A 23,796-nucleotide genomic window follows, 5' to 3' on the forward strand; every position below is an offset into this window, starting at 1 on the left:
CACTGCTGACCCCAGGTGCAGAAGGAAATGGGACGGCCCCTTTAGAGGAAGACAGCGTCAGCCCAGGCCTCAGGTCATTTCTAGAAATCCTCGTCTGGCGCGGGGTCCGTCAGACACAAGCAGAGGTAACCAGGCAGTCAAGGAGATGCACAAAACTCACCAGCCAGGGAAGCGGCGCCGGCCCATAGGAGCTCCCTGTGCTGCCCACGGGCCAGTCACCCCAGCACAGCTCCCGGGAGGCCGGGCCAGACACCCTACGAAGAGCTGATGACCCTGAAACGGGGCGTAGCAGTGTCAGGGGAGAACATGAGATGTGAATCTGAGAAATGCTGAAGCTGAACGGGGGAACTGAGGGGCGGGTTTACCAGTGGGCCGGGCAGCAGTGGACAGGAGGGAACGCGGGAGAGGGCGAGATGAGGAAGGGTCTCCCTCACAAACTCCAGAACAAGACGGGGAAGGGGCTGGAAATGATGACGACCGCAAAAGCATTTCCAAAACGGACAGAAGACAACCTGATGTTAAAAATGTGCGTGGTTGGGAGGCTGAGGCAGGAGAATGGCGTGAACCCGGGAGGCGGAGCCTGCAGTGAGCTGAGATCCGGCCACTGCACTCCAGACGGGGCGGCAGAGCGAGACTCCGTCTCAAAAAAAAAAAAAAAAAAAAAAAAAAAAAATGTGCGTGGTCTGCCGGGAGCTCTGCCGGGGCATTCGCTCTGGGAGATTCTTCACGGTTTCTCATGGGGTTAGATTGTGCTTGTAATGCAGCCCAGCGGCCACGCTCCTTTATCCCGGAGCTTCGGAACGTACATCCCCACGCCCAGCGGCCACACCCCTTTATCCCGGAGACTCGGAACATGTATCCACACGCCCAGCGGCCACACCCCTTTATCCCGGAGCCTCGGAACATGTATCCACACGCCCAGCGACCACACCCCTTTATCCCGGAGCCTCGGAACGTACATCCCCACGCCCAGCGGCCACACCCCTTTATCCCGGAGCCTCGGAACATGTATCCACACGCCCAGCGGCCACACCCCTTTATCCCGGAGCCTCGGAACGTGCATCCACACGCCCAGCGGCCACACCCCTTTATCCCGGAGCCTCGGAACGTACATCCCCACGCCCAGCGACCACACCCCTTTATCCCGGAGCCTCGGAATGTGCCGCATCCCCACGCCCAGCGGCCACACGCCTTTATCCTGGAGACTCGGAATGCGCGTCCACACACAGACCTGCAAGTCATGCTCCCTGGCAGCTTAACTCACCATAGCCCAAACCAGAAGACCATCCCCCAGGATGCCCTTCAGTGAGTGAGTGGCCGGGCGAACACTGGCCACCTCCCTTAGTGTCCTCCTCAGCAACAGGCGTGAACTCTGGGTCCCTACCACACCCTGGGTGATCTCGGCAGCGCGGTGGTGAGTGAAGAAGCTGGTTTCAAGGGGTGCACGCTGTATCATCTGTTCATCCCCAGGTGACGGGGTAAGCGTGACGGAAACAGTTGCCCGGGGTGCAGGTGGGGCATCTGCCGGCGGGCCAGTGTCTGGAATCGGCGTGTGGGTACATCACATGGATGTGTCCACACGCGTGCAAGGGGCTGTGGGTGAACTGCCCGTGGTGCACACCTGAGGGAGTCATGTGGCACCAGCTCGGTTTTGACAATGCCCTTGGTTAGGTACAGTTTTCTCATTGGGAAACTGTTTGTATTAGATATACACGTAGGAATGAAAAAGAGGCTCGTCGAAAACTTTCAATATTGTAAGCAACACTGAAACAAGTTTTGCCAACGAACTGGAAAACTAAGGCAAAACAGATGTTTTTCTAGAATTGCAGTAATCCCAAACTGCCTTGCCAGGTTCATATAAAATGCAAATCAGTGGTCGGGGTGCGGCCGGCGTGGGCCCTGGCGTGAGACAGACTTCCTGCTCCCCACCCAGACTGCACAGCCCAGGGCAGAGAGAGGACAAGGTAAACAGAAAACCACCCCAGGGGACGCAGCTGGATTTTTGGAAGAAATGAGTGTTGGGAACGGTCCTGGCATCCCGGAGGGGTCTGAAGCAGCCCCTAAGCAGAAGGAGAGCAGGCGCCGCAGAAAGGAGCCCCCAGAAACTAGGAGAGCTTGAAATTTAAAACATGAGTGAAAATCTAATAAAAACAGGAAGTTTGAAGACACAGGGAAATGGCAGAAGCTAGAGATGGGAAGAGAAGCCACAGCCTCCCGGGGCTCCGTGTGGAATCTGAGGGGGCCGCCTTGATGCCGAGTCCCTGTTTCACAGTGTGTGGTCCTGCAGGAGGAGCTGGCTGCCCATGCTTTCTTGCCACTAGGGGTGGCCAAAGGACTGAACTCCAGCACAGAGGGGAGCAGGGCCTCTCCCTGCCATCCCTTCCCTGTCCCTGCTGGCCGGAAGCCAGCTGTGATGGGCGGAGCCTGGGTGGCCACCTTGGACCGTGAGTGGAGCCGTGTTGGGAACCGTGGAGCAACAAGACAGGAGGCAGGGACCCTCGTGGCTGTGGAGGGGGCTGCGGGCCACCTGTCTGCAGGCTTTGGCGTGGGAGGAAACTGAGCGCTTGCTTCATGTGTCACTGTTAGTCAGGAATTTGTGCCTCCTGGGGCAGAAACTTCCCGCATAGCTGTTTGGATGTCGCTGCTGTCTGAGTGCCGTGGAGGGAGAGAATGTGATACCGTCAGTGCGGTCATAGGAAGAACAGAAAGAATGTCGGGGCCTGGGAGGCACCCCGCTGTTAAGGTTCAGGATTAGGATTTTATTGATACCGTGGGTGGGGGGATGTCACCGACGAGGACACAAGACTCAGCACAGCACCCCCCGCCTGCTTTGGAATTGCCGAAGGAGAAGGGTTTTCAGCCCAGCACTGCACATCTGATCAAACTGCTGAGCAAGAAAAAGGAAGGCCTGGGGCCCGGAGGCTGCGTCCGGTGTGGGCTGCGGGGCCTGGAGCGGCAGGGCAGCTCTGGGAGGGCACGGGATGCAGTGGTCCGCAACGACCTACAGCCAGCTGGACAGTCACACTCCTGCAAGACAAGCATCTCCCGGCCTTGGGGGTAGGGAGGCCGCCAGAAAGCCCCGCCGGACAGAGGTGCTGGGGCTGTGATAGAAATCCGGGAAAAACACACAAGCTGGCGTTGTCATGGTGACCAGGAAAAACACACAGGCTGGCGTTGTCATGGTGACCGGGAAAAACACACAGGCTGGCGTTGTCATGGTGATGGAGTGCAGGACAAGCCCCTTGGTCTCTTGCTGGCAGCCGGCACAGAGACAGGCTGCCGTGGGCTCTGACCCTAATACCAGGTCACAGTCGCTTCTAGGAGCAAGAGGACGGATAACCCATGCCATATACTGGGGCCTGTTTCCAGGCAGACTGCCCAGTGCCCAGCTGAGCCTTGGGTGCAGTGCGGCCCCCGCAGTGCATGTCCAGACCCCGGGACCCACTCTCAGGTCTGGAAGATCCGTTGGGCAGTGTTGGTACCACCAAGAGTGGACAGGACAGAGGAGCAGAGACGGCCCCACCCAGCAGGACGCAAGGACTCGGGCAGTGGCTTTTCAGGTGTGTGGGCTGAGAACTGGGGAGTTGGTGAATTCTGGGGCCCCTGGGGTAGCCATTCGGGAACGGCAGCAGCTCCCCCAACCGCAGATGCTCACTGCCCACAGAAGCGGCCACGTGTTTGAATGAAGAGCAGTTAGAGGAACATTTGCAAGAGAATGTGTTTACTCACTGAGGTTATGACAACACAGAAAATAACAACTCTTTCTGTAGAAAATGTGATACTAGAGAGGAAAAGGTCACTTTGATTAAATGGCAATTAGAAATAACAACATTGCAAGGCCGGGTGCAGCAGCTCACGCCTATAATCCCAGCACTTTAGGAGGCCGAGGCGGGTGGATCACTTGAGGTCAGGAGTTCGAGACCAGCCTGGGCAACATGGTGAAACCCTGTCTCTACTGAAAATACAAGAATTAGCCATGCATGGTGGTGCATGCCTATAGTCCCAGATACTCAGGAGGCTGAGGCAGGAGAATCTCTGGAATCCAAGAGGCAGAGGTTGCACCGAGCCAAGACTGTGCCACCGCACTCCAGCCTGGGCAACAGAGCGAGACTCTGTCTAAAAAATAAAAAAAAGGAAAAAAGGAAAGACGTAGTAAAACAAATTTTAAAAATAAAAACAGGTGAGAGATAGGGGTTGGGTATTTTCAATTTGTGTGCCAGCCTAAGGGTGAATGTCTGATACAATCAGAGCTGGTGCAGGGGCCGTGCCTGTAATCCCAGCGTATCCAGAGGCCAAGGCCGGAGGATCGCCTCAGCCTAGGAGGTCAAGTCTGCAGTGAGTCATGATTACACCACTGCAGTCCGGCGAGATCCTGTCTGTAATATAAATAAATGTAAAAGTCTGTGTATTCAGAGACTCCTCCCAATCAGTAGGAAATAGAAAAATTCCAGCGGAAAATGGATGAGGGCAGCGGTGTTTGGGTATAGACAGAGCGATGTATGAGAACCGGGGTGCCCCTCCCGGGTTCTCATGGGTGCAGCAGTCACCACCGGTAACCACTGGCCTGGCCTGCACCGAGCCCTGCACCAGCCATGTTGAGGGAGCCTGAGCCTGTCCCTTCATATGGAACAGAAACGGCCATACCAGTCTCGATGGTGCTTTGGCAGTTTCTCTGGAAATCTGAAACCTGCGGTCTTCGGCCCAGCCCCACCCTGGGCCTGCATGTGGCTGCGTGTCGTAGAGAAGCATCTGCCCTGATGGTGACCTGATGTGAGTAGCAGTTTCAGAGTAAGCCACACCTGTGCACGAGGTCTGGAAAGGTAAGTGCGATGTCACTGAGTCCTGAGCACAGGAGAAGCAGGTAGCGGAACTGCATGGCCGGAGTTGGGCCTGGCAGGCCCCTTCCTGACCCCCAAGAGCTGGCTGCCACCAGCAGCCTCCTGGTGTCCTGGGGTCTGTTTCTAGCCCGGTGGCAGCCGAGCTTCCTGGGCACCCGGCTTTCCCCAGGCCTGCTCTGAGCACTGGAGTTGAGGGCACTGAGCAGAGGGGGGCTGAGCCCCTGGCGGTGGAGGGGACACACCAGTGGGTACTGGCTGGGGGTGGCTTCTGGGAGGCTGCTGGGTCCTGATCTAAAGGAGCACAGCTGGCTGTACCCACCTCCTGCAGACTTCCTCCGTGGGAGACCGAGGCAGTAGGCAGGGTGGAGCAGCCACGTGGCAGCCACGAGGGGGACAGGAAGGTAGACCCTGAGGCTGACGAGCCGCTGTGGCACCCTGGCCTGTGGACCTGTGGATGACGTGGCCGCCACGTGGTAAAGCGTACACGCTAGTGGCTCTGGCGCTGCAGCTGAGCACAGGCCAACCTGGTACGTGGCTGCGGTCGGGGCATGGGGTCTCCAAGCCCTGTTGAGATTCCTGTAGTGAGAACACATTCACCTAATACGTTGTTAAAAATATATTCAGTGAGGAGAAGGGCAAGGTCCTGAAAAAAGTGCATTAAGAAATGTTCCTGGGCAAGTGAGTAAAGCCTCGTCAGGGGGCAGCTTGCACTTCCCAGCTCAGCTGGGTCTTCAGCCTCTGCAGCTGGTTGAGCCCAGAGCCCGAAGGAGGCCCTCGGCCGGTGCACGTTTCATCTTCTCAGAACTTATCTCGATGAGATAAAAAAATGTTCATCGCGGAAGAGCCAACGCGGGAAGCAACCTTAAGGCCGCACACATGAATATTCTTCATATTCACATGAATCGATCGCCATCTGATCCGAATGTGCGGGAGGTGACGTGCCACAGTTCAGAATCAACTTTTCAAAGCCCATGGCCGATGCTCAGAGCGAAAGCAAGCTGTTGCCTGCGTACACACAAGCCCGTGTGGTGTCTCTCTCCAGCCTGTCCATGCCGAGCCTCTGTGTGCACACCGTGGGAGCAGCCCCTGCGTGTCCAGCTGTCCAGGCCGGGCCCCCGGGCTCATGTCTGGCGCCAGGCCTGTCCCTTACCCCATGGCCCATCTCCCACTGCGCCTCTGCCCACCACTCGCATGCACAGCGCCTCCTGCCCACAGTGGGTGCCGACGAAGCACCTGCAGGCGACTCCCTCTTAGCTGCAGCTGTTCTGCCAAGCTGCCCAAGGCACCTCCTGGGTGTGTGGGCGCCCATCTCCAATCCACACAGCGCAGGGGTCTTTCTGGCTGCACCGCTCGCCGCTACCCACGGCCGTGCACCAGTCACCCACTGCTGGCCTCTGCCCGTGCTGTCCTCCTTATGGCCTCACCCAGTCCACACTACATCTGGTCAGGTCTGGTACACCAGGGGTCGCCCCGTCCACACTGTGTCTGGTGCACCAGGGGTCTGCAAGGATGCAGCCTCAAAGCCTTCCCAGGAGGCCCGGGGCAGCCATCAGCCCTGTCTGAACTGATGAGTGCTACGCCCATTCCTCTGCGATCTGGGCAGATGCCTCCCTGCCTCCTGCGGCCGAGCTGCTCCAACTTTCCCTTTGTCCTGGAGAACGCCTAGGCCAACCCGGGGCTCCCCTGCCCTGCTGCCCAGCCTCTGCCATGGCCCTGGTCTGTGTGGTCCCCCATGGTCCTATCCTCTGGGTCCCCTGCAGTGGGCAGGAGGGAAGGGAGGCTGTGCCAGCCTCAAAAGGAACCATCTGTTCTGGCCGAGCTGGAGGTCCGGGCACTGGAGGAGAAGGGGTTGCAGCTGGGTGGTGAGCGTCTTCCTGGGGGCTGCCCTCACCCCCCCCAGCGTGTGCCTGCCCAACACCAGCTGCTCTACCCAGGGCCCGGGCAGAGTCAGCTCCCACAGGACACCCTGCGGTCCAGCAACCCAGGCACTGCCGCCCAGGATCGGCAGGCTCCACGTACGGCGGGAAGGGAGGGAAAGACGCTGCCTAGGCCCCGGCGAGCTCTGTGCTGAGCCCGTGGTGTTGGTCGGTCAGGAGTACCTGGGGCCCCGCTGGCAGGGGGTGGGTGGGAGTCACGTCTTCACGGGAGGCTCAGTGGTGTCTCCCGGGACTCAGACGTGCCCATGTGGACGAGGCCTGCGCGTCCTGGTGTCCTGAGCTGTGGCTGTTTGCATAGCGCCCCTCTGCACCCACGGTGGGCGTTGTCACGCACGAGTGTGGGATGCGTGAGTGTGGGATGCACGAGTGTGGATGCACGTGTGTGGGTGGGTGTTTTCAGGTGTGGGTAGATGCACAGGTGGTGCACACACACCCCCACCCTGTGCCCAGTGCCGCGCGTGGTTCTTCTGCCTAGGGCACTTCCTCCACCTATGTGCCTCTGCACCCCACGCTGCCCCGCCCTCCCTGGACTGGGGGTAACTGGGAGCCCTTGGTAGGGCGGGGTTGGCGGTGACCACAGCAACACCTGGTGCTGGCTGAGTGGAGGCGCCAGGGTTGGGCTGCTGTGCTGTGTGCTGGGTCTGCATTTGTCGGAATTCGTTCCGGTCTAGAATTTGTCATGGAAACTGAAATTACAAGCATGACTGTTATGAACATAGCTCAAATCCAAGCCTTGCTAGCCATGCTGTGCCCGCTGTGGGCAGCATTTCTGGGCGGGTTCTCAGGCGACACGGGGGCAGTGTGTGCTCCTGTGGTGGTGTCCTTGTGGCTGGGTGGCCCCTGTCTGTCTCTGCCCACGTGCTTGTGTGCCCCAGGGACTTACCACTTTCTACCCGCACCCCTGGGCCTGCAGGTCTCAGGTGCCCCGGCCGCCCCCATCCAGCCGCGCCTGCTCAGCATCCTTCCTGGGTGTGACTGCACCCCCCGTCCTGTGTCCTTGCCTGGTGCAACCCCATTTCTTCCACAAGGCTGGGCAGAGTCTCAGGGTGGGGCGCACACTCAAAAGGAAACATCTCAGCTGCCACAGTGGGAAGCAGGTGACTCTGACCAGTGCCAGCCTGCAGCCTACACGTGGCTGAGGACGCTGCGGCGGGAATTGCTGGGACTCCGGATGCCTGGGCAGGGGTTGAGGGGTAGCGCATGGTGGGGAGGTGTTCATGTGGCCTCCCCCAGTGTGCAGGCTGGTGCTTGGGGAACAGAGCCTGAGGGCCACAGACTAGTTTCCCAGCCAGGCTCAGCCCCACCCCCGAAGGCCAAGCTTGAGGCTCTGCAGGCGCCGGGCTCAGCCCGTGTGTTTTCTCCTCGCTGTAGGTCCTGAACGAGGCCGTGGGGGCCCTGATGTACCACACTATCACACTCACCAGGGAGGACCTGGAGAAGTTCAAAGCCCTCCGCATCATCGTCCGGATCGGCAGTGGTTTTGACAACATTGACATCAAGTCGGCCGGGGATTTAGGTAGGCCGGATCCGAATTATCTCCTGTGCCCATGCATGCGAGCTCCGTCCCGTCTTGCTTCATCCATGGAGGCTTCACTGCCACACCAAGGACCCCGTTGCACATCGCTTGGTGTGGCTGGCTGTGGCGTGCAGTCCCATCTAGGGCCAGCGTGAGGCTGCAGCCGTTCTGTTCCTCACAGAGCCTCACCTCAGGGCACTTCCTCTCTTTTGGGCAGTAGGAAATCCAGCTGCGACTTCACACAGGTCTGCATGCATGTCTAGCTGGTGCCCCTTGCTTGGGTATCGGGGCCCTGGGGGTGAGGGGCAGGGGCGTCAGAGTGTGGCTGTAATAGGGCTCATAGGTCTCTGTCCCAAGACACAGCGGGAACAGCGGGGTGTGTCGCAACCCAGTACACATGCACTCAGCACGTGGAACACACACACAGAACACGCACATCTGCACCCGTGCACGTGCACTCAGCACAATGCACGTGCACTCAGCACACAGAACATGTACACTCAACACACAGAGCATGCACACACATCTGCACCCGTGCACGTGCGGTCAGCACGCAGAACACACACATCTGCACCCATGCACGTGCACTAAGTGCTCGGAATGTGCACACTCAGCACACAGAACATGCACATGCATCTGCACCCGTTCATGTACCCTCAGCACATGGAACACTCAGAGGACACGCACGTCCGCACCCGTGCACGTGCACTTAGCACACGGAACACGCACACAGCACACAGAACACGCAGACGTGTCTGCACCTATGCTCATGTACTCAGCACATGGAACACTCACAGAACACGCACGTCCGTACCCATGCACCTACACACGTACACGGAACGTGCCCACGTGTCTGCACCCATGCGCACTCATTAGAACAAACTCAGGGCGGTGCTTGGCCGTCCTGCGTGGAGCGCACTTTGTTTTCTGCCAGGCTCCGTCTGTTGTGGGTTGTTTTTGTTGGTTTTTTTTTTTTTGAGATGGAGTCTCGCTCTGTTGCCCAGGCTGGAGTGCAGTGGCGCGATCTCGGCTCACTGCTGCTTCCGCCGGTGCCCATGGGCCAAAGCCGTGTGCCAGCCGCCTCCCGCCTTTGTCTCTGTGGCGGCATCCTGGGAAAGGCCGGCTGTGGTGTCAGGCGCAGGCCCGGCTGTGCGGTGTTGGGTGCAGTCCTGGCTGTGCGGTGTCGGGTGCAGGCCTGGTGCTTTCTGAGCGACCCCTGCTGTTTACCATCTCCGTTGCCCATGGAGTTTCCCAGGCCCGGGCTCTGTTCTTCAGCCAGGGACAGTCTGGGGCACCGCTGGGATCTGGCCCACGCTCCAACGTCCCACAGTCAGGAGGCCTTTCTTCCAATCTCGTGTGGTGCTTGGCTTGGCTCTCCCTCAGTCTCCCTTGTTTAACGTTTTTACGTCCAAGTGAGTTGTGTCTGGGGCGATGTGGGATCCCAGCCTTGGCCTTGTGCAGTGCCTGCCCGCGCTGCCCCACGTCAGGCCCCCTCCCGACCCTCGGAACCCCTTGCGGAACCACACGGTCCTGTCCAGCCTCCAGGCATATGAATGCAGCCCTGTCCTGGCCTCCTGCCCCTTCCTCCTCCCCAGAGAGACGGACGGCCAGTTGGACGGCCAGTCAGACGCAGGAGTGCAATCATCTGAATGGGGCGGGAAGTGCCGTGCAGGGGAGGCGCTGGCCAGGGACAGGCCAGGGATGAGGATAAATAGGCTCAGGGAGGGGCCCTGGCCGGGGAAGGGCCTGCCTCTGGGACAAGGCTGGGAGCGGGCAGTAGGGGTTACACTCGAGAGAAATGGGATGGATTTGCTTTCCAGGAATGGCTCCAGCTTCAGTGTTATTGACTGCGGGGTGTAGGGCATGGAGGGCGGAAGGGGCTGCGGGGGCCTGGCTTGGCCTGGGGGAGGCCTGAGGACATGTGCGGATGTCCATGTAGGGGTGTGCAGGTGGGGCCAGCACCCAGATTCTGACCTGGCCGCAGCCTCCCCGCAGGGTCCCCCTGGAGGAATCAGGGCAGCGAGGTGACGTGGGGAGACATGTGCTTGTCTCTGCCTGGGCTCCCAATGCTGAGTTGGGAGGGGTCAGGGCAGCGTCTCACACCCCGGCCCCACCACACACCGAGCAGTTTGCGAGCGTGTGCTGCCAAGTGAACCTGAAGTGGAGGTGGGGCTCCAGCCACAGGGCACAGGCGCCAGGCCAGGTGCTCTGTTGCCCCCGAGCCTGGGAGATGTGCGTTCATTTCGTGGCCTCCCAGGGTGGCCTTGGGGACGTGGCCTTTGGCTTCTTCCTCGGGAAGCTTCAAACCTGCTCCAGCCACAGTAGCCCTGGTGTCCTCCCAGAGGCTGGGCCTGGCCTGGAGATGACCGCCGTGTCCTTGTCCCCACAGGCATCGCCGTCTGCAACGTGCCTGCGGCGTCTGTGGAGGAGACGGCCGACTCGACGCTGTGCCACATCCTGAACCTGTACCGGCGGGCCACCTGGCTGCACCAGGCATTGCGGGAGGGCACGCGAGTCCAGAGCGTCGAGCAGATCCGCGAGGTGGCGTCCGGCGCCGCCAGGATCCGTGGGGAGACCTTGGGCATCATCGGACTCGGTGCGTCAGCCACAGCTCCATGCCTGTGACCCTCCCTGTGTTTGGCGCTGCTGCTCTTCAGCCGTGCCCAGAAGGAGAGGCCCAGGGCGGGGTGGGGCTGCGGGTATCGGTCCCAACCCAGGACAGGACTGAGTGCAGCCCAGGCGCCAGGGCCCAGGAATCCCAGGCTGTGTGCCCTACGTACGCGGACGTCACAGCACACATGTGGGCCTTACACGGGCACACACGGATGTCACAGCACACGCGGATGTCACAGCACACACGGATGTCACAGCACACACAGCCTCACACAGACATCACAGCACACACATGGGTCTCACACTGGCCTTCACAGATATCACAACACCACAGCACACGTGTGAGCCTCACACAGACAACACGGCACACACTGACATCACACACGGACGTCACAGCACACATACAGGCCTGCACGGATGGCACATGTGCCACAGCACACGTGGCCTCACAGATGCCACAGTACACATGACCGCATGGGCACACACAGACATGACACATGGACGTCACAGCACACACATGGACCTCAAGGGCACACACATAATACACGGATGTCACAGCACATAACCTCACACAGATATCACAATACACACGTGGGTCTCACACCGGCCTGCATGGATGTCATAGCACACACGGCCTGTACAGATACCACATAGAACACCACAGCACACATGGGCCTCACGCAGACATCACTGCACACACAGACATCATACACGGATGTCACAGCACACATGTGGGCCTCACACAGGCCTGCACTGATGTCCCACATGCCACAGCACACGTGTGGGCCTCAGACATCACACATGGACATCACAACACACACGTGGGCCTTACACAGGTACACACAGACAACACAGACGTCATAGCACCCACAGCCTCACACAGCACACACATGGGTCTCAGGCCTGCGCAGACATCACACGGACATCACACACACGTGAACTCCACACAGACATCACGTGGATGTCACAGCACACACGGGCCACACGGGGACATGCAGATGTCACGGCACACACGGATATCACACGGCACACATGGGCATCACACGGATATCACAGCATACACGATACCACGTGGACACACACCGGTGTCAGTGATGGGCACATGGGCATACAGACACGGGCATACGTGTGGGCACACACATCAACCACGGTCTAGCACGCGCTCACCCCTTGAGGCCTCTGGGGCTGGCTGCGTGGGTCCTGCTGGGGCTGGGGATCGGGCAGCCGCGGGCTTCCTCCGCTGTCACCAGCAGCCGGCCCTGTGCCCGGGGAGTGGTTTGCCCCTCAGCGACCCCTTGCTCTTCATTTGCCCACTCGCTCTGCAGCCGCCTGTCCTGGGCCCAGCACCGTCCTGGGTCCAGCATGCAGCAGTGAGCAGGCCCCACACAGCCAGGCCCAGGTTGAGCTCAGAGCAGCAAGCGTGTGTGTGTGTGTGTGCGCGTGTGTGTGTGATCCTAGAGTGGAGCCATGTCTTGAGAGAGAGGAGCTGGGAGAGGCCAAGCGAGGTCACGGGGGAGCATCTGGGCGGGGCCCAGGTGTGAGGTGGGAAGTGGGAAGGTGCTCCCGTAGAGGGTTCTCAGAGAGGGTGGGTGGGGGGTGGTGTCCCTTTTCTGAAGACTCCCTGGACACCTTGGCCCAGGTGCCTGTCTCCCCAGATCGTGGGTTCCTAGGAGCTGCCTGCGCCATTCCCCAGGAGGCCCCGTGGGGATGCGAGGACCTTGCCGTGCCAGGGATTCCCCTTGACCGGCCGGCCCCCCGCTTCCCAAACATCCAGGCAGCCCACTCCTGCTGACCGCTGTCCTTGTCCCGGCAGCGTGTGGGGAATCAGATGTTTTGGGTGGTCTCGGTGAGGCAGACACACCTGGGTTAGTGAGAGAGGTTGGCTCACGGATGTGCATGGAACACGTGCTTGTTTCTTCCTGGACACATCTCTCACGGCCTTGCTGGTGCCCCCACCAGGACCCCAGGGCTGGCTGGAACCTGTGAGGATCCCGGAGCCCTGAGGTGCCCATTCCTCATACCTCTGCCCTTCTGAGGCCTGGGCGGCCCCTCCCGCCTCAGGGCCATGGCCCGTGTGTGGTTTGTTGAAGGAGGGAAGGAGGGAGAGTGGGTAGGTCGGGGCAGAGGTCAGAAGGGGCCGGGGACTCAGGGCTCTGTGGACCTTCAGCTCCATGGGCTGTCCACCGGCCTTGTGCAGGAGCAGTGCCTCAGCTGTCTCCAGAGCAAGCCCACAGGGTGGGAGGGGCCTCGTGTGCCTTGCCTGCAGGGCGCCGCCTGTCCCGCAGCCACAGGTCTGACACCTCACCTGGGGTGTATGAGGGACTGGGATGTGGGGGGTTGTGGGCTTTGTCTGTGTGTGGCCAGGGATGTCTGTAGTTCCCCTGGTAAGAGCAGGTGGGTGTGTGGTCTCCAGAGTCCTGTAACCTGTCTCTCCTGGGGTTGGGGTCTGTGGTTCCAGCCCTGAAGGCCCCACCCTCCCCGTGGCCACTCTGAGGCCTGAGGGTGGTGCCTGCCCAGGCTGAGTGTGGAACTGGGCCCAGCCGGCCCCTTCCAGGGCCCCGTGCTGAGTGGGGGTTGGAGCACCCAGGTCAGGATGCCCTTAGAGAGCAGGGCTGTGGCCACCCCCTTCCTTGAGGACCCCACCTGCCAAAGCCCCCACCCAGGCCTGGCCTGAGGAGTGCGGGTGGCTCCTGGCGTCCTGGGGAGTGCAGGGTGGACCTGGCAGGTTGTGGGGGTCTGCCATGGGCGTTCTCCCCTGCAGTGGCCCAGGTTGTCCTGTGGGCTCTCAGGCCGGTGTCCCTGGAGCGGCTGGGCTGCTTCCCTTGCTCTGGGCGCGGGCCCCTCTGCCTGTGGTGAACTCGTGGTGACCCAGGCCAGGTCAAAGCTCCTTCGGCCTCGGGAGCTGAGGAGAGCAGTTCCGTCCTTAGGGACACAAGTCCCCTGACGCTGCAGCCTCTACCTCATGGACAGGGACCCCTACCCCAGCCTGGCCGCCCACCTGGCACCTGCGCCCCCCTGCCCCTCGCCCTTGTCCCTGAACCCCATCCCCACCCTCTGGGAGAGCCTCGTGCTCTGGGTGGGGCCCGTGCTGGGCACCAGCCACTCAGGCTCTCCCAGGGTGTGCCTGTCCCGATCTGCCCTCTGCTGGGCACACCCTGTGTCTGGGTTGTTCTTAGCGTGGAATCCACGCGTGTGGTGACTACAGGAACGTGGAAGCCCTGGGCAGTGTGTGTTTCACGGTGTTGCTGCCACTCGGTGCGACGAGGCGGTGGCCGCCTCTGCTCTACGAGGCTCTGGTGCTGTGACTTACGTCTGCTTCTTGTTTTTTTCTTTCCTCCCTCCTTCCTTCCTTCCTTCTGAAAAATGCACTGTCTTAGGTGCACACAGGAAAACATTGTACAAAGAACCCACCAGCACGTCAGCAGAGCAGGCTTCTACACACAGCTGCCTCAGGCCCCTTCTCTCGCCGCGGCCCCACAGTGACCCGGGTCCCGCTTCCTAGAGCAGAGGGCCTTCCCCGGCTCTGCCGAGGTGGGATCGCGGGCACGCAGCCTTCTGTGTCGGCCTCGCGTCAGTCGAGGGGTGATGCCTCCGGGTCTCATCTGTGTTTTCGCATGACCCACAGTTTCTGATAACGTGAACACAGCACGATTCGCTTCTCCAGACTCTTGGTGATGCATTTTCTAAGCTTTTGGCCAATATCACAAACAAAACTTCTGTGAACACATTTCTGCCCGTCTTTTTTGTGCACATAGACGGCTCATGCCTCTTGGGTTTGTACCTAGGAGTGGAGTTTCTGAGTCCCAGAGCAGGACGTTTTTTCACGTGGAAGGAGTTGCCTTTCTTCAGGCAGGTGCACAGCGTCACGCCCGGCAGCCGCATATCCTTGCCAGCACTCCGTGTTGGAGTCTGTGTAATTCTAGCCCTTCCAGCAGGAATTTTGTGATATTTTTATTTTAACCTACAGTTTCCTGATAACTGAGGGAGTCGAGCACCTCTTTATACCCCTGGCCACTGGGAGCACCTTCTTTTGCATGTTGGTTACGAAGCCCTCATGTAGTCTGCATCTGGTTCTTGTCAGATCGACACGCACTGTGGATATTTTTATAATTTCAAAATGCTTGTTTTTACATATTTACCAATATCTCAGGCTGTGGCTTGACTTTTCACTTTCTTGACATCTCTCTGACGAGAACACGTTTTCAGTTTTTATGAAGCCCAGCGTATCACCCGTTTTTTCGGTGAATACCTTTTGTGTCCTGAGGAATCTCTGTTTACCCCAGGATCATCCAGGTTCTCTGTGTTTTCTTCTGGAAGCTTCTACCTCTAGGTCCAGGGTCTTCTGGGTTGCCACTGAGGCGTGGTGTGAGGCTGGGGTCATGGCCCGCCCTTTCCCGGGATGGCAGGTCCCTGCGGCACGATGCGCCGAGGCACCCTCCTTCCCGTTGGCGTGGCTCCTCTGCGGAAAGGCAGTTGGCCACATGTGAGTGGGTCTCTCTGGACTCCTCTGTTCCGTGGACCTGTTTTTCTTCCCTTTCTCCCGTGTTACACTGTCTGCACGGCTGTGAGCCTTGAGATCTTCCACCGTGTTCTTCACAAGGGTCTTGGCTGTTTTAGGTCCTGCTATGCATTTCCGTTTCCATTCTGGAATCAGCTCGTCAATTTTCATTTTGTTGAGTCCTTAAAATCAGTTTTGGGAACGCTGACTTCCTAATAATATTGAATCTTCAGGACACAAATACCGTGTCTCCATTTATTTTCACTTTTCTTAACAGTGTTTCATCGTTATCAGTAGAAGGTTTCAACAGTGTTTCATCGTTATCAGTAGAAGGTTTCCACGTAGTTCATTAAGTTTATCGTTAGGCATTTGGCATTTGTAATGCTGTTACAAATTTTGTTGTTGTTGTTGTTTCTTTGTTTTTTTGAGACGGTCTCACTCTGTCACCCAGGCTGGAGTACAGTGGCGTGATTTCAGCACACTGCAATCTCTGCCTTTTTTTTTCTTTTTGAAACGGAGTCTCACTCTGTCGCCTAGGCTGGAGTACAGTGGTGTGATTTCAGCTCACTGCAACCTCCGCTTCCTGGGTTCAAACGATTCTCCTACCTCAGCCTCCTGAGTAGCTGGGATTACAGACGCATGCCACTACACCTGGTTAATTTTTGTACTTTTAGTAGAGACAGGGTTTCGCCATGTTGGCCAGGCTCGAACTCCTGACTTCAAGTGATCCACCCGCCTTGGCCTCCCAAAGTATTGGGATTACAGGCATGAGCCACTGTGCCCAGCCTAATTGTTTCTTGATGTTTGGTTATTAGTAGGTAGAAATACACTTCAGTTTTGTAAACCAACCTCATATCCCACAGCCTTCTAAATTCTCCATATTAGGCTGGGTGCAGTGGCTTGTGCCTGCTATTGTAGTGAGTTATGAGGCCAAGGCCGGAGGATCACCAGGAGTTAGAGACCAGCCTAGATGGCATAATGAGACCTGCCTCTGCCAAAAACAGATTCTCTTGAATTTTCTCTTGCCCACACTGCTGTGTCACCTGCAGATAAACACAGATTTACATTTTCCTTTCTGATCTCTGTGCCTTTTATTTCTTTAATTTCTTTATTTTTGCCTTTTTTGCATTAGCTACAATCGTCAGTAGCAGTGACTTGCAGGTATTACTGTCTTGATGTGGGAGAAAAAGTTTTTGATATTTCACCATTAAGTAGGACGTTTGCTTTCGTGTTTTTGTGGTCTAACTAATTGGTCTGATGTTGAGGTAACCATCCCAGCTCTTTTGATCAGTGTTTATGTGGTATGTCTTTTTTCATCCTTTTAATTTCAGCTTATCTCTGTTCTTATATTTATCATTCAGATGAATGGTCTTGCTCTGTCACTCAGGCTGGAGTGTGGTGGTGCAGTCATGACTCACTGCAGCCTTGAGCACTGGGGCTCAAGAGATCCTCTTGCCTTAGCCTCCGAAGTAGTTAGGACTATAGGTGTGTGCCACTGCAATTTTTAAAAATTTATTATTATTATTATTATTATTATTATTATTTTGGTAGAGACAAGGTCTTGCTGTGTTGCCCAGGATGGTCTTAAACTCCTGGGCTCAAGTGGTCACCCTGCCTTGGCCTCCCAAAATGCTGGGATTACCGGTGTGAGCCATGGCGCCTGGCTTCTGTGTGTGCGTTTAAAGTGTGTCTGTTATTAATAGTTTATAGTTGGTTCCGCTTTCTTTTTTCAGTCTGACAGTCTTTGCCTCTTGAGTGTTCCGTTCATTTAGTTTTAGTGTAATTGCTGCTCATTTGGATTTCAGTGTCGTCTGGCTACATGTTTTCTGTTCATCCTTGTTTTTCCTTTCTGGCCTTCTTGTATGTTAATCAAGTGTTAAATGATTCCTCGCATCTGTTGTTGCTTTTTAATCTATACTGACTGCTTAGTGATCGTGTTTAGTTTTACTTTAGAGATTAGGATATGCCTTCGTAACTCACTGCCATCCGGCATAACCTGTGAAGCCTCGTCGAGGGCGGTAAGAGGCCTGCGGAGGCTCCTCTCACCCTTGGGCTGCTGCCCTCGGGCCCATTTTCTACGTCTGTTGTGCGGAAAACCATACAAGAAGCTGTCAGTCATGAGTGTTTCAACATCAGGCCGATTTTCCACGTCTGTTATGCAGTAAACCATACAAGAAGCTGTCAGTCATGAGTGTTTCAAGGAATTTTTCAGTAATTTTTGTTTTTGAATATTGACCGACACATCCACCCTTTCTGCCTCGTTTATCCCACCCCCGATTCTGGCTGTCGTCGGGCATCACGTTCCTGTAGCCTACAGACCCTGTTAGAAACGTGGCTCACCAGTGAACGATTCCCTCCGCTTTTGTCTGAAAATGTGTTTTGCCTTTTTTTTTTTTTTTTTGGTAGAAGATAGAGTCTCGCTCTGTCGCTCAGGCTGGAGTATGGTGGCGCGATCTCGGATCACTGCAATCTCCACCTCCTGGGTTCACGCCATTCTCCTGCCTCAGCCTCCCGAGTAGCTGGGACTACAGGCGCCCGCCACCTCGCCTGGCTGACTTTTTGTATTTTTAGTAGAGACGGGGTTTCACCATGGTGGCCAGGCTGGTCTCGAACTCCTGACCTCGTGATCCGCCCGCCTCGGCCTCCCAGAGTGCTGGGATTACAGGCGTGAGCCACCACAGCCTGTTCTTTAAAAAAAGTTTTTTTTTTTTTTTTTTTTTTTTTTTTTGAGACGGAGTCTCGCTGTGTCGCCCAGGCTGGAGTGCAGTGGCCGGATCTCAGCTCATTGCAAGCTCTGCCTCCCGGGTTTTTACGCCATTCTCCTGCCTCAGCCTCCCGAGTAGCTGGGACTACAGGCGCCCACCACCTCGCCCGGCTAGTTTTTTGTATTTTTTAGTAGAGACGGGGTTTCACCGTGTTAGCCAGGATGGTCTCGAACTCCTGACCTCGTGATCCGCCCGTCTCGGCCTCCCAAAGTGCTGGGATTACAGGCTTGAGCCACCGCGCCCGACCTAAAAAAAGTTTAATTCTTTTCTCTCTGCTTCTGTTTGGATGCCATCTGCTGACTTTGAGCCCCAGCCTTCAAGCTCCCGATCCTTTTCTTGCTGTTAGCTTCGTCCAGGGAGTTCCATTTCAGAGGGATGTTTTTGTTCTGGAATTTCTATGTGGTTTTTTATAGAGTTGCCATTCGTCTTCCAGAATCCTCCATTTTTCTGCTGTTTACATCAACACTTGCTGTCATCTCTGAGCATGTTTATAGTAGTTATTTAGGAGCTTTTGCTGGCTGATTCCAGCCTTGGTCATCTGCAGGTCTGTCCGCTTCTAGTGTTTTATTCTAATTAGAAGCCACATCTTCCTACCTCTTCACCTGCATCATCATAATTTCTTATCATAAGCCAGACATCGTATGGAAAAGAATGGCAGAGACTAAAGTGAAGAACCATCTCGCCCCAGCAGCCACTGCTGTCCTGTGTCAGGTGTGGCCGGCGCTGGCCTGCGCCTCTAGCTGGTTTTCGCCACCAGCAGCCGGACTCCCTGGGGCTTTCTGTTGAGCAGAGTGGGAAACAGCGTCTTTTCTGCTTCCTGCGCTGTGGGAGGTGCCTTTCTCTGTGTCTGCCTATCTGCCTGCCTTCCTCCCTCTCCTGCCCGTTCGGTGGGATCCCTGGCAGGGGGTGCTGCCAGACGGGGGCTGTTCCTGCATCCGGGGAGCTGCCCGGGTACTCCGGCCGTGACTGACCTCGGAACTGCTTCTCCCACCTCGGCCTGCCGAGCCCTCCTCCCCGGACCGGTTGCCTCCTGCAGCAGCCTCGTCCCTGGGGATGAAAGGAGCCGCCATATTCCTTCTGGTAGAACAGGCGCCTGCCTTTCTAGGATGTAGTGTATTTAGACGGTCCTCAGCTCTTCTGACTGGCCTCCCAGCCTCCCCCAGGCTGTTCCCAAGTGACTGGGAGTCCCCTGGGCATTTGGGCCACATCTGGCTGCCCTGTCTGCCTGGCGGTCTGGTCTCCTTGGCCCTCAGGCCGCTGCCACCGTGGGCCCCTCACACGTGTTGTTCCAGCTCTTCGGCTCCCTTCCCATCCCCTCATGTCTCCAGCAAGCTTGGTCTTCTCAGGGATGCCTGCCCTGGCTGCCACCTCTGAAACTGCACCCGCTTCCCACCTGCCCCAGCGCCCAGCCGGCTTCCTTCCTGTGCAGCGGTTCCCTCTGAGGCGATGCAGGAGACACCACATTGGCGGGCTTGGGTTCCTGTGTCCTTCGCAGCCGCATCTGGGCTTCTGAGGTCCTGTGTCCTTCGCAGCCACGTCTGGGCTTCCGGGGTCCTGTGTCCCTTGCAGCCGTGCTGTTGGCTCACGGTGGGCGCATGCACCCTGCCGACCCTTCCCCGGGGAGGAGCCAGAAATGGTGGCTCTGGCTCCATGGCTCCTGTGCTGGGGCCCACGCCAGCCTTGGACTGCTGGGGTCGGGGAAGGCACGTCTGCCCGGGATGGCTTTCTCTGCCACTCCACTGGAAGGGGACAGGACATGAGCCCAGCGGGGCCTCCCTGGTCTGGAAGGTTCCCTCCCGCCCCCTTTGCCGTCTCCATCTAGTCGTGGCTGGAACTGAGATGCCAGAGACATCGATGGGTGGACCGGAAAGCAGGCCAGTGGAGGGACCTGGGCACATAGGGCGTGTGTGGGGTGAGTGGAGACCCGCTGACGGTCCGTTTGACACTGAGTGGTTCGTGTCACGTCCTGTGGACAGGCTGCGGGGGGGCGTGGCTGGCAGCTGGTGTGGGCCGAGGGGCTCGTGCACCCTTTCCCCCCCGTGCACGGCCTCCACCTTGGCAGCGGGCGCATTGGGAGCAGACACCTCGTGTGGAGACACCTCGCGCCGGCACCTTGACTTGACCACAGCTGGTGTCCTTGGCAGATGGTCAAACTGAGGCACAGGGGCCACTCCGATCCTGGCTGTCAGGGCTAGCCTCCCAGCCACGGGTGAGCGAGGGCTTCACACTGTGTCCTGACACCACCAGGTCGCGTGGGGCAGGCGGTGGCGCTGCGGGCCAAGGCCTTCGGCTTCAACGTGCTCTTCTACGACCCTTACCTGTCGGACGGCGTGGAGCGGGCGCTGGGGCTGCAGCGGGTCAGCACCCTGCAGGACCTGCTTTTCCACAGCGACTGCGTGAGCCTGCACTGCGGCCTCAACGAGCACAACCACCACCTCATCAACGACTTCACCGTCAAGCAGGTGCGTGGAGCTGGGGCACAGGGCTCTCCTTCTGCGGGGCAGGCACAGGTGGGGGTGTCAGGAAGGTCCCTCCCAGCAGCCACCTGCACCTGGGCGAGACCCTGCCTTCAGTGAGCCACATGGCGGCGGTGCCGGCCCTGCTGTGGGAAGCCCTGTCTGCCCAGATGGCGTTTTCCATGTTCTGAGTTCTACCCAGGATGCCTGAAATACTCTCTGGATAAGACAGAACCACATACCTTTGAATCCTAAATTCCCCTGAAGCTCTTGCCGCTGTCACAGTGGAGATGATGCAGCTACCTGGGAGCATTGGGCCTGCCCTTCTGACTTCCGTCCTGTGCTGCCAGGTTCAGGTTTCACATCTGCAGCTGGAGAGGGCTGTGCTCAGGTCGGCCTCTGCCTCAGCTCAGCGCGGAGCGCAGCCTCAGCCCGTGTTTCCCTCGGGTGGGCGGAGCTCGGGTGGGCGGAGCTCGGGACGGCTGCCTCCCGCTGGCTGTTGGCCTTTCCGGGAGTCGTTATGTGTGCACGGTGATGTGTGTGTATGTGGGCAAGTGTGTGTGGGTGCCTGTGTCTGCCCGTTTGAGCTTGTGTGTGCGTGTGTGTACACACGTGTCAGAGGCCACCCACCCACTCAAGCTGCCCCAGCAGCCTGTAGCCACAGGGAGGATGAAACCAGGTGCCCACCTCCCCTTCCTTTGTTCACAGAGCCAGTGGGTTTGGAGCCTTCTAATGGACAGGGTGTGGCACGTGGATGCTGGTCAGGGCCCTGCCATCCCTGAGGACCTTGGGTGTGAGGCTGCAATGGGCAGCAACTCACCAAAGAAAAGCCACCGTGACCCACCCGGCTGCCACCCAAGCGCAATGGCTGGGTGGGCTTCCTCGGAATGAAATGGGGGGGTTGCAGGAAAGCCCTGGCCACGAAGCTGACAGGGAGCCACTGCAAGGGCCTTTTGCAAAAGTGCATGAAAAGTGAGCCTGTCCGGAGGCCCTACTGGGGTTGGAGTCAAACACCACACCTCAGAGTAGACGGCCGTGGGCTTTGTCATCCCAGGGAGTCCCACCTCGTGGGCCGAGGCCCTGTTGAGGGAGGCTGGGCTGGAGGGGACCCAGAAAAGGGGTACCACAGGGGGACCAAGCCAGGAGCCCCCACCCAGTCCTCAGCTCAGGGCTTGGGCAGGAACGTAGAGCTCTCTAGGAGGTGTGGGGCCATGCAGGTCTGCACAGGGCCGAACCTCAGCCAGCTTGCCAGGGCCGCGGCGCAGCACGCCTGAGGTCTTAAGTCCTAGCACCCTGGTGAGCCCAGGGTGGGCCTGGGCTGGGAAGGGGCCAGGGAGCTGGGCCTCCTCAGCAGCGTGCGTGACCACCTTGCTTCCCTGGCCGCTTGCCCTGCACGGAACCCTGACTGAGCCTGGCCTGTCCTCATGTCTTCCAGATGAGACAAGGGGCCTTCCTGGTGAACACAGCCCGGGGCGGCCTGGTGGACGAGAAGGCGCTGGCCCAGGCCCTGAAGGAGGGCCGGATCCGCGGCGCGGCCCTGGACGTGCACGAGTCGGAACCCTTCAGGTGCCCTCACAGCCAGTGTCACCCCCTGCTCTTCCCTGCCCACCATCCTGCCGGCCTTGACCTGCAGATGGCGCCTCTGCCAGGCCGGGCACTTGCTTGTACTCAGGCCTCTCGCTGGCCGGCACGGGGGAGTTTGCTGCTCACTGTGGGGTGAGGACGGAGCCACGGGCTCCAGGCCTGCCTCGCCTCGGTCCTGTGAGGGTTGATCGTCCTCCTCAGCCCCTCTTCGGGCAGGGCTCCCCACCAGCCAGGAGAGAGTGAGGCCCCAGTGTCCGTGAGTGGTCCCCACAGGCCCTGGCCATGGAGTCATGGCGTCATGTCCAGACCTGCAATCCCTGCAGCGCCCTGGGTTGGATGGTCAGCCACAGGAGGAGACACCCCGCAGGGGCAGTACCAGCCTGCAGCTCCTGGGGCTACAGGACCTTCGGCCGGGAGGGGCCAGGCCAGCATGTCCCCCCATCAGGGCTCCTCCCCCAAGGGGCTTGGAGATTAAATCCTTTGGGCTCCCACACCCGCTGCTGTCAGGAGCCCCTGGTGTGTCTGATGGTCCTGGGGCTGAGCTCTTGTGCTCAGCCCGCCTGCCGAGCGGAGCGGGGCCGTGGGGTCTGTGGGTCCCAGGCAGGGCCCCCCACAGGGGTTCCAGTGCCCAGCCACTTCCCCCCCGCACCCAGCCACAGCACTCGGGCTGCACTGACCATGCTGTGCTGTTCCCAGCTTTAGCCAGGGCCCCCTGAAGGATGCACCCAATCTTATCTGCACCCCCCACGCTGCGTGGTACAGCGAGCAGGCTTCCATCGAGATGCGAGAGGAGGCGGCACGGGAGATCCGCAGAGCCATCACAGGTGGGCCTGGGGGACTCTTCCTGCCAGCCCCAGGCCTGGCTCATGGGCTCGCATCCGCCCAGCAGCCAGGCCCATGTTCTGCCAGCTCAGGGCCCATGGTGCTCTCACTGCACCCCCAGCAGGGACCTCTAAGGCCAAAGTCAGGTTGAGCCCTGGCGTCGTCTTACACACAAGAGCTGCTGGGAAGTTGCTGGGCTGAGCAGACAGGTCCCTCAGCAAACTGGGCACATGCTCTGGGCTGGGGGTCCCCACGCTGCGAGGGTTCTGGTGCCCTGAGAGACAGGACCCTGCCATGCCTTGGGAGCCCCGGGGCTGAGAGGGAGGAGCACACTGCCGAGAGCTCTACAGCCCGTGTCTTCAACCCAGTGGGCCACGCTCCTGGGGCCCCCTGAGAGCCACAGCTATTCCTCCCTCCTGCGTCTCCCAGGCCGGATCCCAGACAGCCTGAAGAACTGTGTCAACAAGGACCATCTGACGGCAGCCACCCACTGGGCCAGCATGGACCCCGCTGTCGTGCACCCTGAGCTCAACGGGGCCGCCTATAGGTGAGCAGGCCCGCTGGCCCGGAACAGCCACCAGGAGGGCCCGAGGCTTCCCCTGGATCCCAGCACAGCCCCTGGCGGGAGGGGCGGCGTCTCCACTGACTGACCTGGAGGATCTGGGTGGAACTGGTAAGGCCCACCTCACCCGAAAGGCCTATGAGAACCAGGGCCTCTTGGAAGGAGCTGGGGTGGCCTTCAGGACCCAGTGCGCACAGGACTACTG

General features: G+C 58.8%; 2 protein-coding genes across 6 annotated transcripts in view; one reads left to right on the plus strand and one right to left on the minus strand.

The window, feature by feature from the left end:
• The window catches only part of MAEA (macrophage erythroblast attacher, E3 ubiquitin ligase), a 182,014-nt gene that overhangs the window by 121,921 nt on the left and 36,297 nt on the right, over positions 1 to 23,796 (minus strand). The gene's annotated exons all lie outside the window — the stretch shown is intronic.
• The window catches only part of CTBP1 (C-terminal binding protein 1), a 37,758-nt gene that overhangs the window by 12,709 nt on the left and 1,253 nt on the right, over positions 1 to 23,796 (plus strand). For all 5 annotated transcript variants that reach the window (XM_050790736.1, XM_050790737.1, XM_050790739.1 and 2 more), the window contains exons 4-9: positions 8,147 to 8,291; positions 10,681 to 10,887; positions 20,415 to 20,629; positions 22,059 to 22,189; positions 22,904 to 23,031; positions 23,459 to 23,576. In XM_050790736.1, coding sequence (XP_050646693.1) covers positions 8,147 to 8,291; positions 10,681 to 10,887; positions 20,415 to 20,629; positions 22,059 to 22,189; positions 22,904 to 23,031; positions 23,459 to 23,576 — 944 coding nt within the window. The remainder of the gene's footprint in view (positions 1 to 8,146; positions 8,292 to 10,680; positions 10,888 to 20,414; positions 20,630 to 22,058; positions 22,190 to 22,903; positions 23,032 to 23,458; positions 23,577 to 23,796) is intronic.

The sequence above is a fragment of the Macaca thibetana genome, chromosome 5, assembly GCF_024542745.1.
Source record: "Macaca thibetana thibetana isolate TM-01 chromosome 5, ASM2454274v1, whole genome shotgun sequence".
Taxonomy (NCBI): Eukaryota; Metazoa; Chordata; class Mammalia; order Primates; family Cercopithecidae; genus Macaca; species Macaca thibetana.